At 46.5% G+C, this 14,387-nt stretch overlaps 4 protein-coding genes across 4 annotated transcripts; 2 read left to right on the plus strand and 2 right to left on the minus strand.

Moving 5' to 3' along the window:
* Nucleotides 1-27: 27 nt before the first annotated feature.
* On the minus strand, nucleotides 28-3,692 carry GGS25DRAFT_478001 (uncharacterized protein). Its single transcript, XM_049259895.1, has 2 exons — nucleotides 1,000-3,692; nucleotides 28-941 (listed from the first exon to the last, which is right to left on the minus strand). The coding sequence occupies exons 1-2, from the start codon at nucleotides 3,416-3,418 to the stop codon at nucleotides 580-582; spliced, it is 2,781 nt and encodes a 926-aa protein (XP_049120545.1). The 5' UTR covers nucleotides 3,419-3,692; the 3' UTR covers nucleotides 28-579.
* A 393-nt stretch (nucleotides 3,693-4,085) lies between these two features.
* Nucleotides 4,086-5,216, plus strand: GGS25DRAFT_144646 (Snf7-domain-containing protein). The gene is made up of 5 exons (XM_049256345.1): nucleotides 4,086-4,199; nucleotides 4,281-4,495; nucleotides 4,562-4,622; nucleotides 4,677-4,934; nucleotides 4,990-5,216. The coding sequence occupies exons 1-5, from the start codon at nucleotides 4,194-4,196 to the stop codon at nucleotides 5,131-5,133; spliced, it is 684 nt and encodes a 227-aa protein (XP_049120546.1). The 5' UTR covers nucleotides 4,086-4,193; the 3' UTR covers nucleotides 5,134-5,216.
* A 2-nt stretch (nucleotides 5,217-5,218) lies between these two features.
* GGS25DRAFT_144669 (putative Fe-containing alcohol dehydrogenase) lies at nucleotides 5,219-7,185 on the minus strand. Its single transcript, XM_049256346.1, has 3 exons — nucleotides 6,413-7,185; nucleotides 5,848-6,334; nucleotides 5,219-5,688 (listed from the first exon to the last, which is right to left on the minus strand). The coding sequence occupies exons 1-3, from the start codon at nucleotides 6,752-6,754 to the stop codon at nucleotides 5,300-5,302; spliced, it is 1,218 nt and encodes a 405-aa protein (XP_049120547.1). The 5' UTR covers nucleotides 6,755-7,185; the 3' UTR covers nucleotides 5,219-5,299.
* Nucleotides 7,186-8,788: 1,603 nt separating this feature from the next.
* Nucleotides 8,789-10,703, plus strand: GGS25DRAFT_518672 (PP2C-domain-containing protein; the record flags this gene model as incomplete). Its single annotated transcript, XM_049263574.1, has 2 exons — nucleotides 8,789-10,117; nucleotides 10,182-10,703. The coding sequence occupies 2 exons, from the start codon at nucleotides 8,789-8,791 to the stop codon at nucleotides 10,701-10,703; spliced, it is 1,851 nt and encodes a 616-aa protein (XP_049120548.1).
* Nucleotides 10,704-14,387: the final 3,684 nt, after the last annotated feature.

Here is a 14,387-nt window from a genome sequence, read left to right on the forward strand (position 1 = left end):
GAAGGGTTAAAGCTGTTCTGGAATCTTTGGTCGAACAGTGTTTTCACATAATTATAAAGGAGGCAGTTAGCGAGTTGTATTTTAGGGTAAAGACTGATGATACTCCCTGCATTAGCAATACTAGAAGCGACCATTACGAGAAATAACAATATTAATATCACCGTCAATATCTCATCTCAACTCGTAATAAGACCTTCTCGGTGTGATTTACCTAGCATCAGGATTAAAATAAACAAAGCTGCATACCTACACTTTGAATCAACGAAGGGACGTTAGTTAGGTAGTTAAGAAACGGCCCGAGGAAGAATAGGAGAGTAGAGCTCTTGTATTCATATAGCCATCAATTGCATCTAGACGCCCCCTATCATCCCCCCTTTCCCCTCCCTGGAGCCATTTGCCATTCTACGTCACACTCTTTTTTAATTGGTCATCATCCATCAGAACATCAAAAGGAATGAAGCGGAATTGGTTGGACATAGAAAATAAGTAGGTGGTATGCAGGAATGTCAAGCGTGCTTCCCAAAACGCCACCCCATGCCTTACGCGTATGGATTTTTTTTCTTTTTTTCTCTTTTTCTTTTAGGCAATGTTCATGCCGACCGTGGCCTGTGGATGCGCATCAAGGTCAATGTCTTCAACTAGACTGAGTTGATGACCGCTCTCGCGCACGAGGTTGCCAAAGTACTTTAGTGCCACCTCGCTTTCGGTGCGGACCTTGAGGGTTTCCTCTCTTCGCGTGCCGAGCTGGTCTGCCGAACGGTTCAAACCGACTTGGAGGGTTTCGGCAGGATAACGAAGAACCTTGCGTACGGAAGCTGAGACACGTGTGCTGTTCGAATGAACATAGTCGATAGACTCTAGCTGCGTTGAGATCTTTTCGGATAAACGATTAGGTAGTGAGTGTGGAATTTGCTGGACAACGTAAGCTGCAGCGGAGACAACTATAGGTAATGAGAGTTAGCTTCTGACTTAGTACTAAGAATTTACGATTTGACATACCTGCTAGAACTACACCGGGGATAATCAATTTTCGAAGATTGTCATTGCCAACAATTTTCAATGCAGTCACCGTGTGATCCATCCAACCCATGCCACCAATGAGACGTCCACCGAGAGCAGTAGCAACGGTGAGCGCCATACCAGTGCCCGCAACCTTCTCCTGGCGTTGCATGAGTGTAGACCAGTCGACAAAATCCGATAGCTCTGTGGTGACATCAATCTGTTTAGCGAGCACATCACGCCTTCTGCGGAACATGACGTCTGGGCGGAAGTTAACGGCGTGATACTCGTTGCCGAGGTGCATAATGCCAAGTTGCTTGATAACGTTCACACCACCGACAGTCCTCGTTCGGGCATAGTCCTCGCAGGAAGAGACCGACTCTGCTATGTGCGATAACATCGCTTCCTTCAGCTCTTCGGCGTAGTCAAAAGCATAGAACAGACCTGGGTAAGGTACACCAAGGTTGCCCTCACCAGATTGTGTAATTGCCGAGCGGAGGGCGTCGCGAGTGTGGTCGTATACTTCCTTACACGTCTCCTCAATAGTTTGGTCTATTTCGTCGCCCACGGAGGCCTTTGCCTTGAGAGAAGATTCGAGCTGAGGCTCAATCTCTTCCAACTCTTGCGTCACTCGGTCTAGTTCTGACTGAGCAACTTCAGCATTGACTGTGGCGAGTACGTTAACATCGTTGAGGATGTTGAGGAGATATGTTTTAGCTGGTGCAAGCTTTGATCGTGCACGTTTTTCCAAGACGAATCGTCGAAGTGACTGTTCCAACTTCTCAAAGTCCTGGACCTTCTCCTTCTCTTTACCCTTTCCTTTGGGGTCATCGCTGGGGTCACCTCCCCCTCCACTCGAGCTACCGCTACCTCCGCCATCCGGACCACCAGGGGGTGATGATACTGTTGGAATGGCGTTGCTGGATACAAAATGCACAAGTTCTGACGAGTCCTTGAACGTGTGAGGGCTTAGGCCATATACCTGATCCAATATCATCTTTTGGCATCGTTCCTTATCTCTGATCAAATCATAACCATTCACAACCATGAAGATGTACGCCTTCTCGGATGCAGCAGCCCAGATGAATTCTTTTGCTGACTGAGTGAAGTGGTTGGCAGCAGAGACAACAAATACGACCACGTCGATCTCCTCCTGCCGCGCAAAGACGGCAGTCGTCTTTGTTGTATCGGAGTTCAGTCCTGGGGCATCGATCAAGGCAATATCCACCACGCCGTTGTTGAGCAAGGACTCGTCAATAGTTCGCACATCCTTGATGTATACCTTGCATTGCATATATGTTTCGTTGTCGATAACAATATTCTCTAACTCGCTTAGGGAGAATACATCGTAGGTCGATTCGTCGTGTCGGTTATAGATTGCATCCAAATGGACCGCATGCACCTCCTCGATGCCGGCATTGTCTCTCGCATCTAATACCTCGCAGAAGATGCTCGTGCAAGGCTGCTGGTCTTCTGGCAGGACTTTTCGGCGTAGCAATGCGTTGCAAAATGTCGATTTTCCGGCGTTAAGATCTCCAGTCACCAAGACCTTGCTGGATGTATCCTCGATCCTCTCGCGTAGTAAAAGAAGGTGATTGATGCTAGAACTAATCTTCCCATCAAGTAGCGCCGCGATCGAACTCTTCTCGAGAGAATGGACAAGTTCAATTTGATGCAAAGCACCTAGCTTGAGGTCCAGTTTCAAGACGGAAAACTGCTGTGCAATCTGCGGAGAGACTAGTCTGGGCATATCAGTCACGCTTTTAGTTTCGGCATCCTGGCTAGATCCTGCGGCTTCGTGATCCTCGACGGTCGTCATTGATCGTCGCAATGGTCGTGTGTGGTGGGGCGATGGGTCTCCATTCATAGAGAAGGCATGCTGTAATGCTGGGCGCGATGAGGAACCATCGGGTAAGAATGCTTCTGTTCGCTGTACTGATGGATAATGCGCTGGCCAGGTAATGTTCATCTCCTGTAGGGTTTTGAGAAGCTCAACAACTCTGGTGATGGATCGATTCAAAGCAGCTCGATGCTGGTTGTACCATAACTGATGAACCGCAGCTGCTTGGTTTCGATGATTGGTATCTGAGCCGTTGGCAGAATGATGCTGTAGCGGCATGTCTCCGGACAAGAGATCGGTGCGGGGAGAACCAACGGGTCGTCGTGAGGAAAGGACATCATCTCCTGCGATACTTCCACCGTAACCGGAGTCATTGTCGATGAGTGATTGGAGTCGGGCGGCATGTTGAGAAGAGGAACCGTTGCCGACAGTCATGTAACCAGGCCTGTTGGAAGCAGAGGGAGACTCTACATGTTCTTGATTAAGGTCATGGGTTTGGTTCTGATTTTGACTCTGGTTTCGGTTCCGGTTTCGTCGGTTGGACGATTTGCCCTTGTTGTTGAAGTAATCTTGGCTCATGATGAAATCTCCGACTCGCGGTTTGCGGGCATTACCGGGGTCGGATGTTGGTTATTCGGAGCTTCGGTATAAGCGGCCAGGCTTCAAGTTGGTATGTTGTAGGTTAATAGGCTGTAAGAAGGTAGTTGGTAAATCGAAAATTTGCGCTGATCGACATCACCCGTGATGTGCGTGATGTTTGCAAGGTGTAAAGTTTGAAAGTGCGAAGTGTGTGTGTGACTTGAATAATGAGGCGAAATTACGGTATGGAGGAAATGAGACGACTCGATTTGATTGGTTGCGCGCTTTACAATTTTACAATCGTACAAGACATCTGTCGGCCCATTTATTATGTAAGTAAGTACCCAAAGTCAGTGCCCCCGCCTGACCCCTGCCTAAGGTGGTTACGTAACTTACGGATTACGTTCATGTCCAGGGTCTCGTATCGTACCGTTGACTTTTAGTAACCTACGCAGTACTGTACCTTCGTATCTCTTCTACATACTCCAGTCAATACTATGTACCAGACATACATACATACACACTGCTATCTTTCATCAAGTCTTCGTCACAATCTAGGTTACATTTGTTACATATACCTATTCATCTTTGCATATTGCGCAAGACATAAAATCAAATCGAAAAACCCAACCAGAAACCAAGCAAGACCCATATCCCCAAGGCTCCCCAATACTAGCACTTACGTTCAACCCACGAACACATCGGAAACAACCCCTCTCCGTACCTAGACACCTGTTCTAATTGCCTTGTGCAAATTACTCCTATTCCCGTTGTCATGAATGTAAGCCACAAGAGCATTCCCATTTCGCAACTTGTGCTTTAAATCTACGAGGAACTAGAAAGCTAACTTATCTACGCCTAGTTGCTAGAATATGCCTTCGGCAAGCGCATGACGCCCGCGGAGCGTCTACGCAAAAACCAACGCATGATCGACAAGGCCATTCGGGAACTAGACCAAGTGAGAGTCAAGTTGGAGAAACAAGAGAAGACCCTCGTGGGCCAGATCAAGCAGAGTGCCCAGAAGGGGCAGATGGGAGCCGCCAAGATTCAAGCAAAGGATCTTGTGCGCACGAGAAGGTAACAATCCTCCTTATGGCCTTATACACCCAGTAGCACTTGGCTGATCACTGGCAACTCTTACAGATACGTCGAGAAGTTCTATGGAATGAGGAGCCAACTGCAAAAGATATCCTTACGACTTCAGGTTAGTCTTTCCCATTCGCTCATCAAGAGCAACAAATTAACGAACTCGCATTAGACCCATCGAACGAACGAACAGATGATGCAAGCCATGAAAGGGGCTACGGTGGCTCTCGGAAGCATGAACCGATCTATGAACCTCCCCGCATTACAACGTATCGCCATGGAATTCGAACGAGAAACCGCAGTCATGGACGAAAGACAGGAAATGATGGATGACGCCATCGACGATGCCATGGATGTAGGCATAGAAGAAGAGGGCGATGAAGTCGTAGAGCAGGTCTTGGAGGAGATTGGTGTTGATCTCAACCAATCCGTAAGTGTATCATTGCCAACTATTCCAGAAAACCGATCTTCTAACAGCAGCATAGTTTGGGGAGACCCCGACCGGTTTGCAATCCGAGAAAGTTCCAGATGCTCGCGTCGCCCAAGCCATCGGTGCCCCAAGTGGTGGCGGGGGCGGAGACCCCGGGGACGACGATCTTCAAGCCCGACTTGATAGTCTGAGAAAGTAGACATGAAAGCATAATTATGCTTATCAAAAAGGGGGGTTTATTGAGAATGAATTTGATACGAGACACGCGTTTTTTTTTTGAAAGCATGGAGCATGGAAACTTTTATTGGTTTGCTTTATCGGGGTCGTCCCGTCCCATGCAGCATAATACAGATTTCGAACATAGCTCACTCGAGCACCATTCTAAGTATCTCGAGTACGCCCTCTTTATCTAAAGGAGCTGGGTTGCTTTGAACCCACCGATCCCGTAAACTATGCTCGGCAATGTTTCCAAGTTTACCCTCCCCAATACCAAACTCCTGCAACGTCCTCGGTAATTCCAGCGAACGGATAATGGCATCCATTAGATCCCCAAGATCGGCTGTGTCCCTTTCCAGTTGTCTTTGGCTGAAGATTTCTTGCGCCTTGGAATCTTCCCATAGAGCTTTTATGACAGCGTCTTGCCGGGCAACATTAGCCCCCCTTTTATAATTGTACTTGCATACAGCAGGGTTTAGGATGCAGCTCGTTTCGCCGTGGCTTACGCCAGCAGGGCCCAGTTGATGGCCAATACCGTCTGCATTATCGAATTTAGTAATCATCATTATACATGGGTTAGGTATCATTTAAGGTAGATGGTACTCAGATTCACAAAGGTGCTTTTGAGTAGACATCCCAAGCAAACACGTCTTAGGGGCGATGGAAAGGATATCAGAGGCATAAGAAGGATACATACGGCTTGCCCCAAGTGGTACACCCCGGGTACAGGCGCTCATAGCATCTCTGGCGCCAAGTTGGCACTTTAACCGCGCTTCGAGATCTTGGGGATTTTGCTTGCTGCTTATCAAACCCGGTATGAGATTCGCTAATCCATGCCTGGCATCTTGGTCCGCTGCATCATCGCTCTGCAAGGAACAAAGAGTCTCGATACAATGATCGACGGCCTTGATGCCGGTACTCAGCCAGACTCTAGCTGGGGTCGTCGTAGTAAGCTTCGGGTCGAGGATGACCAATGCGGGACCCCGCATAGCTCCTGAAAAAGAGTACTTCTGTCCCGTCTCGTCGTTTGTTGCTCCTGCAAAGGCCGAGTATTCGCCGCCCGAGAGTGACGTGGGGATACAAACAACGGGTACTTCCGACGACTTGATTTCATAACGCTTCCGTGGGCTTGTTGGGCAGAGAGTGTCTAACTCTGAATGCGTTGAGACGTCGTTCGCCAATGCCTAGGTAGTACATATCATTGAGCACCTATGGCCTTACCCTTATTGACGGCATGAGTGGCTTGCGGGATATGAACCTACAAAAGAAACTATCTTGGCCGCATCTGTAAGACTCCCCCCGCCTAGTGTGACGATTAAGTCCACACTGCACTTCCTCGCATCTGCCACGATTTCGAGGATCTCGGACCAGAGAGAATGCGGTTTCATGCCAATCCTAACGCCAACAACTCTATCTCCAAGCTTCGCCTTGAGTTCTTCTAGACATGATGTGTTTTTGGCAAGGGACCCAGAACATATAACATAAATTCTCGAGGCATGGAAGAAGTCACCCACGTGCTTTAGAATTGACTCGGCGAAAGGCAAACCGAAGCTAAGAAGCGGTTGTTCCCGATCTGTGAACGCTGGGCCAAAAGATTCTGACATGATCAATACCGGGCAAAAACAACGGATCTTTTGTAATACATATACAGCTTATGAAGGTGGCTGGAGAATAAGGTGAATAGTAAATCGATAGTATGTGCTTCTGAGAACCCACCTAATTTGATGTCATCTTAAAAGAACATTGAAGTGGATGTGATGATTCTATGATAGCAGACAAGAGGACGATACCTACATAGTACTAACTACTAGGTAGGTAGTAGAGAGAATTACATACATACGTAGGTATGTACCTTTAGGTAGGTATCTAATATTAAGCGAAGAAACATCGTCATCTTGAGATTTTAGCAACTTGAACCATGCAGCCCCATATTTTAGCCTTAAACATTTGGAACTTCAACGTTGACTGGAAATGTTCATCGTTGGGTACATTGAGCTATGTATACATTGTATTATCACATATCACATAATCAAATGAAAGACTTGGTGATGCATTTCTGTTCTATTTGGATGACTTGAAAGAGTATTGATACCAATCCAATATGTCATGCATACCTACTAGATCCTACCTAATACACTATGCACATGTGTATATAGTAGGTACAATACCTACCGAGGTAGGCATCAGTGCTGTGTAGTCACTGTAGTGTACATACTATGTAGGTATTCAGGGTCCTATTATTAGCACCGAAGCGCCGACCTTTTATGGTTGCGGTACCGTCATAATAAAATATTGATACCAACAAATGTATTGTACATAACCTTGCACCCCTCCCCCACATGCACCAATCTTACCTACATAAGTAATCTAGCTTTAATCGCACTGGTCAACGCATTCATGTCTACCTAGGTACGTAAGGTACCTATCGTGTTTAGCACTTAAATCCATACACCATTGACCTGGGCATACACCCAATATACCTCCAACCTACATACTACATACAGCTGTCCCCTCCTTCACATTTTCCGTTGCATCACACCCCACGATTCATTAGCCACTCCTAACCTTTGCAAACATCACAGACCATCAAGTTCGCGACAACATTTGCAACCTTCTGATGCTAGGTTGTAAATGCTGATCTCGCATTGCTTCTTGGCGTGAATGTACCTAGTAAATACCTACATTGGTTGACTGGTAAGTCTTTAATTTGTTCTCATCTATCCAAATCCTCGAAATCCTCGAAATCCTCGAAATCCTCGAAATCCTCGAAATCCTCGAAATGTCCCAAGCAACAGCAGAGCAGAACAGCAGACCTGCATCATCCTACCCTAACATTGAACGTTCAAACATTATGTATGCTGCCATGTAGTTAGTGTATTGTACATATAGATGTACATATTCCCTTCAAATTATTCCCTTACCTGCACCACCTTGCGATCCATCATTACCTAACGTTATTGTGTGGCTCCAACTTGTTTACAGACGCCCAATCATTTCCCATTGTCCTATGGCCTTCCTTCTCGTCCCTCCGTCCCTCCATCCCATCCTATCTATCGTTGCGTTTTGTCTAGTTTCATTTGCCCTCGACCGGCAGTCCTGATTGCCCTGCGACTTTCCTCTTTCATTGATTCTATACGGCTAAACCCTTTGTACCCCCCAACCCCAAGAAACATATTATTCGATACTCATCCGCATACAACAACGCACTATACTGCACACTATACTGCACCCTACACGTGCATGTATGTGTCTATTCTGTCCAAAAGTGCCTAACTTACAAGAACTTAGTCACTCTTAGCGCCTCGACCCGTCACAAGACCCTCGTTCAACTAGTTCAGCCAGCATTCCGTATATGACGACAGCTCTGTACTTCAAATCTTGAACAACTGGATTGCCAACTTCTTTGACGCTTTTCCTCCACGCACGCTATCTCACCCATTGCATCTCCCAACGCCCTACCCACACAACCCAGTAAGGGGGATCTGCATCTTTACTCCGCACCGGTTAACGACTTTGGCGCATATTCTTCATACTTCCGTAACATATCATCCTTTCCCCTACCGAAAGCTTCAACCTTCGAAATCCTGGCAGGAAGCAAGCGTCGCAGTCTCTCTTCCCAGGGAGGTCTGCTCAATAGGATGTTTGGTGGCGGATCTAATTCCGCTGCTGCGAAATCCGATCATGCTGTCATGGAATCAGGAAAATCAGATAAGAAATCTCCATCGCCAGACCCGACCCGAGACTCTCCTTCGGGTAGTACACCTACAAAATCGCCCGATCGGGCTGCCAGTGGAGAGAAGCGTAGCGGAAATGGCAGTCCCCCCGGAAGACAGAATCCTGACACAGGTAGTGCCGAGAAGAAGCGCAGAAGTTCCGGTGTTGGAAGTAAAGCTAGCAGTCTTATAGCCAGTGCCAAGAATTCTTTGAATTTTGGTCAAGTTGGTAGAGCGAATAACGACGTCAACACCCAAACTCCTCTACAAAAATTGGGCAAACAAGACCAGTCGCTAGCCGTGCCTCAAGGGCAGCACAACAATTCGGCCGGTGATTCCATCCCCGGGCCGCGATCGACCTTCCGTGTTGGTGTCTGGGAAGACAGGAACAAAAAATGCCGCCGCACTATGGAAGACACGCATGCATTCCTCTACAATTTCCTGCACACACCGGCACCTCTTCTTGCCACGGACTCGGGCAATAAGAGCCTCAAGTCTCAGAAGTCTACGTCAGAGGACTGCGATACTCCATCCGGATCGACCCCATACGATGTGATCGAGACTGACAATGGCTACTTTGCAATATTTGACGGCCATGCCGGTACCTTTGCTGCGGACTGGTGTGGCAAGAAGCTGCATCTTATTCTGGAAGACACCATACGAAGAAACCCTAACGTTCCCATCCCTGAACTTCTCGATCAAACTTTCACCAGCGTTGATGCTCAGCTGGAAAAGCTGCCTCTTAAGAACAGTGGTTGTACCGCAGCGGTTGCCGTCTTGCGTTGGGAAGATAGGGTTCCGAGTTCAAACTCGGCGACAGGTTCTCAGGCCATCGCCCCTGCTGCCGCTGCCGCGTCAAAAGCGACAGACGCACATAAATCTAAAGACGGCAAGTCTGAGCACGAAGGATCCAACAACGCGATTCCCGAAGCTGCCCATGCAAGACTAAAAGGTGCTGCAGTGCGCCAGCGTGTCCTTTATACTGCAAATGTGGGTGATGCTCGCATCATCCTATGTCGAGCCGGAAAGGCACTACGTCTCTCCTACGATCACAAGGGCAGTGATGAGAACGAAGGGAAGCGTATTGCTAATGCTGGAGGCTTAATCCTGAACAACCGCGTCAATGGTGTGCTAGCTGTCACGCGAGCTCTTGGGGATACATATATGAAAGATCTTGTGACGGGACGTCCGTATACCACAGAGACGATTATCCAACCGGATGCGGACGAATTTATCATTATTGCTTGCGACGGAGTAAGTGTTATGTTCTTCACTGATTTTACCGATTTGTTTTATATATTTACTAACTCATACCTAGCTTTGGGATGTTTGCAATGACCAAGATGCAGTCGATCTCGTTCGTGATGAGCAAGACCCCGTAGTTGCTTCCAAGAAGCTTGTCGACCATGCTTTGGCTCGATTTAGCACAGATAACCTTTCTTGCATGATTGTGCGGTTTGACAAGGTTGCCCTCCTAGAGCACCAAAACAACAAGGACAACCCTATCGGCGTGGAGGGAGATGCCGTTGCTGCAGGTGGTAAAGTTAGCGAAGCTGACAAAATTGTGAACTCTACCAAGCAGAAGATCGCTGAGGGTGACACCCCGGCTGTCGGCATATCAGCCAGCAACAGCGGTCGCGGCCATGACCCTATACCTATCGATGATGGCGATACCACCACCTTCAAGCCAACCATCATTGAAGGGCCAGTCGAGGAAGAGCCATCATCATTGGAAGAAAGCGATGCGCCAGAGGTCATTACAGACGCCTTACCCAACCCAGGAGGCCCTGTCACCACAGAAGAAACCTCCCCGAAAACCACCAAGTCACCGGAATCTTGATACCCATCTTGATCGTGCAACCAGGGTACCTCCTTTTCTTTTTTCTTGCCTGCGTACCCTTTTCCATCAACGGTTGTACACGTGTATCGTTGTTTCGTTTATTTTTGGGGTGGCAGCCTGTTGTTCTGCTCCGCGCTATCTGATATGGCATATTGAATGGCCGAGCCCGACTAACGGGTGGCAATAAAGATACTATGATCGAAACGATGGTCTATGGAAGTTGACTGGTTCGGTAATCTCGTTTCACCTCTCCATTGGCTGTCTATTGGTGGAGGCAATATGTGGAGTGAGCGGACTCCAACTACCTACCCAGTGTCTCTGAAAGACGAAAGATGAACTGGCGAACACGCTGGGAATGACGATTGAAGGTCTAGTCTGGTCTGGACCGATTTTTTTTTTAAAAAAGTGTACGTTACTGGGCTAGCCAGCTTCGATACACAATGGAACTGTGATCATGTGAAGCCGGAGGTTCTGACATCGCTCCCTGAGGGGGAGTATCGTGGAAGAGTAAGGATCCTAAAAAGGGGGGAGGGCTAGGGGGTTCTTTGACGTCAAATACCAGCCGCTCTGGTTCATTACTACTAGGTTAGATATTGAAGGATAATCAATCAACATCTGACTAACTAACCTCTTGCGTCCCTATTTAAACCATGTAACCTCGATGTGTGGTAAAGGGGTTATATAGGCTATACTTGCCGTCGCTGGGCATTTCCCTTTCCTCTGGTAGTTCAGGTTATTATATATGTAATGCTCGATTAAGCTTAACCCCTCACCAAGGTGAGATTTTCAAATCCTTGCCCATCCCGCCCCCAATGTGTCACTCGATTGGACACGCGCTCGGACCTACATATGTAGATGTGCTATGCCATGGTAGAACAAACGAAACACGCACATATGTAGGTACCCTACTGTACATAGTCGACGAATGCGCGCGCGTTGATGAATCAAGAAAATGTACATATATGTATGTACGTGGGGGAGGGGAGGAGAGGAGGGGAAAGGGGAAGTATGTGTGTAAGTAAGTACATAAGTGTAGAAAGTAGGTCAAAGCGTTAGAAACCTCGCAGAATGTTGTATGTATGCCTACCTATATGGACGTGTCACATAGGTTGATCGCCGTTCTTGGGAATCTGCTTATCTGTCCAGGAACTTGGAAGCCGAGTCTTTGCGCTCTTGGTATACGAAGTAGTTAACTGTTGATGGATGTTGCAGATGCTGGGGGATGTGTAAACTGGCATTGGGCCAGGTACTTAATTTGTCTTCGATGCTGTTATATGGGCTACATTAGGTATGTAGATGTATATCGGATCGTACATACGTAGGGTATTTTGTTAAAGCATTGAACGCCCTACATATCACATATCACATACCTCTTCGGGATTCTGCCTACATACATACCGGAGTTTCTGAGCACATGGAAGGGTTACAATCTATGTATGTGCCGGTCGTGCATGGTGTGCTGCCTTTGCTTGCTTGCCTGCTTGCTTGCATGCAGGAGAGGGTTCCGGCGGTTGTACAAAATGTTGTAGTACGGACGGGGTCAAGGACTGAGAGGGAACCTTAGAGGGGGGAGGGGGGTCGTTGCCTCGAGGTGTAGGTTGCTCAAGCCGATTAATAAAGTTTTGGGGCTTTCTTTTTTTTATTCTTCTTTCTCTTTTGGGTGAGCTTTGAGGCTTGGTATATGGAGGTCTTTTGTCTTGAATGTTGGGGATTTGTAACGACTTGCCGATATATACAGAGGGAGGTGTATACGAGAGTTTTCGGCCATCTGAATATAAGATGAGAGACATCTCATCTATCGAGATGGATGCATACCTCCCTACATATATCCACCATGTCCGTACTCAAAAACAAACAACATTGGATATTAAAGACAAGATGACATACTCCGAGTCGCGGCAATATTTAGGCAGGTCGATAGACAGAACACGTGAAATTCCGATTTCTACATAAATAAGGTCCACGGTATCTTCGGTACCAAAGTACGTAACCCTAGGGCCTAGGTCGGGTTGACATTCCCATATTGCGTGTTTCCCAGCATCCCTAAGATAAACCTAGTAGGTATCTATCCATAGTATTATGATAGCAGGTATGCATGTAGATCAAGAACTTGTATCGTTCCACGTGGTGAACAGCATTGATGAAAGACATCGCATATATGTGTAGGTATAACTAGTAACTACTGGCATTGGAAAATATACATACATAGGTAATGTTAAATAGCAATACTGATCCACGTAAGGGGCTGATGCTGGTTGGTCCCCCTTAAAGATCTTTTTTACCTTATGCAGCTGGATGTAAAAGGTATGGATGTTAACTATAGCGTACCTAGTACTGTGTAAACCCCATCACTGATATACTCATTTACCCTAAGAGATCAATTCCAACCGCGGATTGGTCGAGTTCTGTTGGAGCTTGAAGATTTATGTCGTGCTACAGTGCGGGGGTTCCACCTAATCAACTAAAGCGAGGGTGGTAGTAGTACAAGATTAGCGTCTTTCCGCCTATTACAGACTTTGCAGATATTTGTTGTAGGCCGATCAATACATGGATATCATCAAACTCTCTTCGAGTTTTTTATTTAAACAAAATTCATTGAATGTTTGAAGTTTGCATGTAGTCTGTATTACATAACTAGTGCTATTAATGTATCAATATGTACACATACATTCTATGTAGTATATTCCAAAGTCTCAACTTTCAATGTTGTTCTAACTTCTCAGGACTGGACCAACTCATCGATTCATACACGTATGTAGATTAGTCTCATTGATAAGGTCAGCTCAAGTCATTTCTGGCTCTAGTCCAAGCTCAATCACAACATTTTTGCAGCTAGCTATGTATGTATATATGTGTTCTAGCCTGAATAGCTAATCTTAGGTACATACTACGCAGTACATAGGAAAATGGTGCGATGAAACACTGAACCCCATACATCATTGATACTAGGTACATAGACATCAGTACGTCTAAAAACACTACAACTATTTTCTAAAAACACTACACCTTCCTATTTAAGTCTAGCAATTATATGCGACACTCCACCACTTAATTTCATAACGTTTTTGTCTAACTGCATAATTTAATATAATTTATAAGAGTTTTGCTATATGCACTACCTATTTTTGCTATCGGGCCCTTAGGTGCACTACTATTAAGTATTGTATATCCCATAAGTCCACTAAATCTTAAAAGCCAGGGCCCGTCCAAGCCATCCATCCCATCCACCTAAATAACTCTTCAATCATATATTGCACCACAATGCAACCGAATTCAATTGAAAGCGCATTCAATTACCGATTGATTGATGTAGGTTTCAAATTGAGGCGATGGGTGGTCGCTGAGTTATTCAAGTAAAAAGGTGGCAGCCCGGGAGGCACGTGACTACCCTTGGAGCCACACTAAGACCTCTTAGTGCCACGCTAAGGAGTGCCACGTGACTGTTCTCGAGACAAATACCAACATAACTTTTCAACCACGTATCGCCTCAAATTGCGGCCGGAATCAATCAATCAGTAATTGAATTCTCTTTCAATCAAAATCGGTTGCACGTTTGTAGCTGATTGCTTCAGGGAGTTATTCAAGATTGAAACTGTTGAATAAGGTTTGGCTCTAAGTGGCCTAAGGGCTCTTAGCGTGGCTCTAAGGGTAGTCACGTGGCCCCGGCTTGCCATCTTATTTACC

This window comes from Hypoxylon fragiforme, assembly GCF_022984875.1.
Source record: "Hypoxylon fragiforme strain CBS 206.31 chromosome Unknown GGS25scaffold_2, whole genome shotgun sequence".
In the NCBI taxonomy this organism is placed as follows: Eukaryota; Fungi; Ascomycota; class Sordariomycetes; order Xylariales; family Hypoxylaceae; genus Hypoxylon; species Hypoxylon fragiforme.

Excerpts from the sequence above, each read along its gene's own strand:
- GGS25DRAFT_478001 (XM_049259895.1), bottom strand. The coding sequence starts at position 3,418 with ATGAGCCAAGATTACTTCAACAACAAGGGCAAATCGTCCAACCGACGA. Across the intron at positions 942-999 it reads CCCCGGTGTAGTTCTAGCAG|TTGTCTCCGCTGCAGCTTAC; the intron begins GTATGTCAAATC and ends CATTACCTATAG.
- GGS25DRAFT_144646 (XM_049256345.1), top strand. Across the intron at positions 4,496-4,561 it reads GATCTTGTGCGCACGAGAAG|ATACGTCGAGAAGTTCTATG; the intron begins GTAACAATCCTC and ends CAACTCTTACAG. Across the intron at positions 4,623-4,676 it reads AGATATCCTTACGACTTCAG|ACCCATCGAACGAACGAACA; the intron begins GTTAGTCTTTCC and ends AACTCGCATTAG.
- GGS25DRAFT_144669 (XM_049256346.1), bottom strand. The coding sequence starts at position 6,754 with ATGTCAGAATCTTTTGGCCCAGCGTTCACAGATCGGGAACAACCGCTT. Across the intron at positions 6,335-6,412 it reads CGGCCAAGATAGTTTCTTTT|GCATTGGCGAACGACGTCTC; the intron begins GTAGGTTCATAT and ends TGTACTACCTAG. Across the intron at positions 5,689-5,847 it reads TGTACCACTTGGGGCAAGCC|ACGGTATTGGCCATCAACTG; the intron begins GTATGTATCCTT and ends TCGATAATGCAG.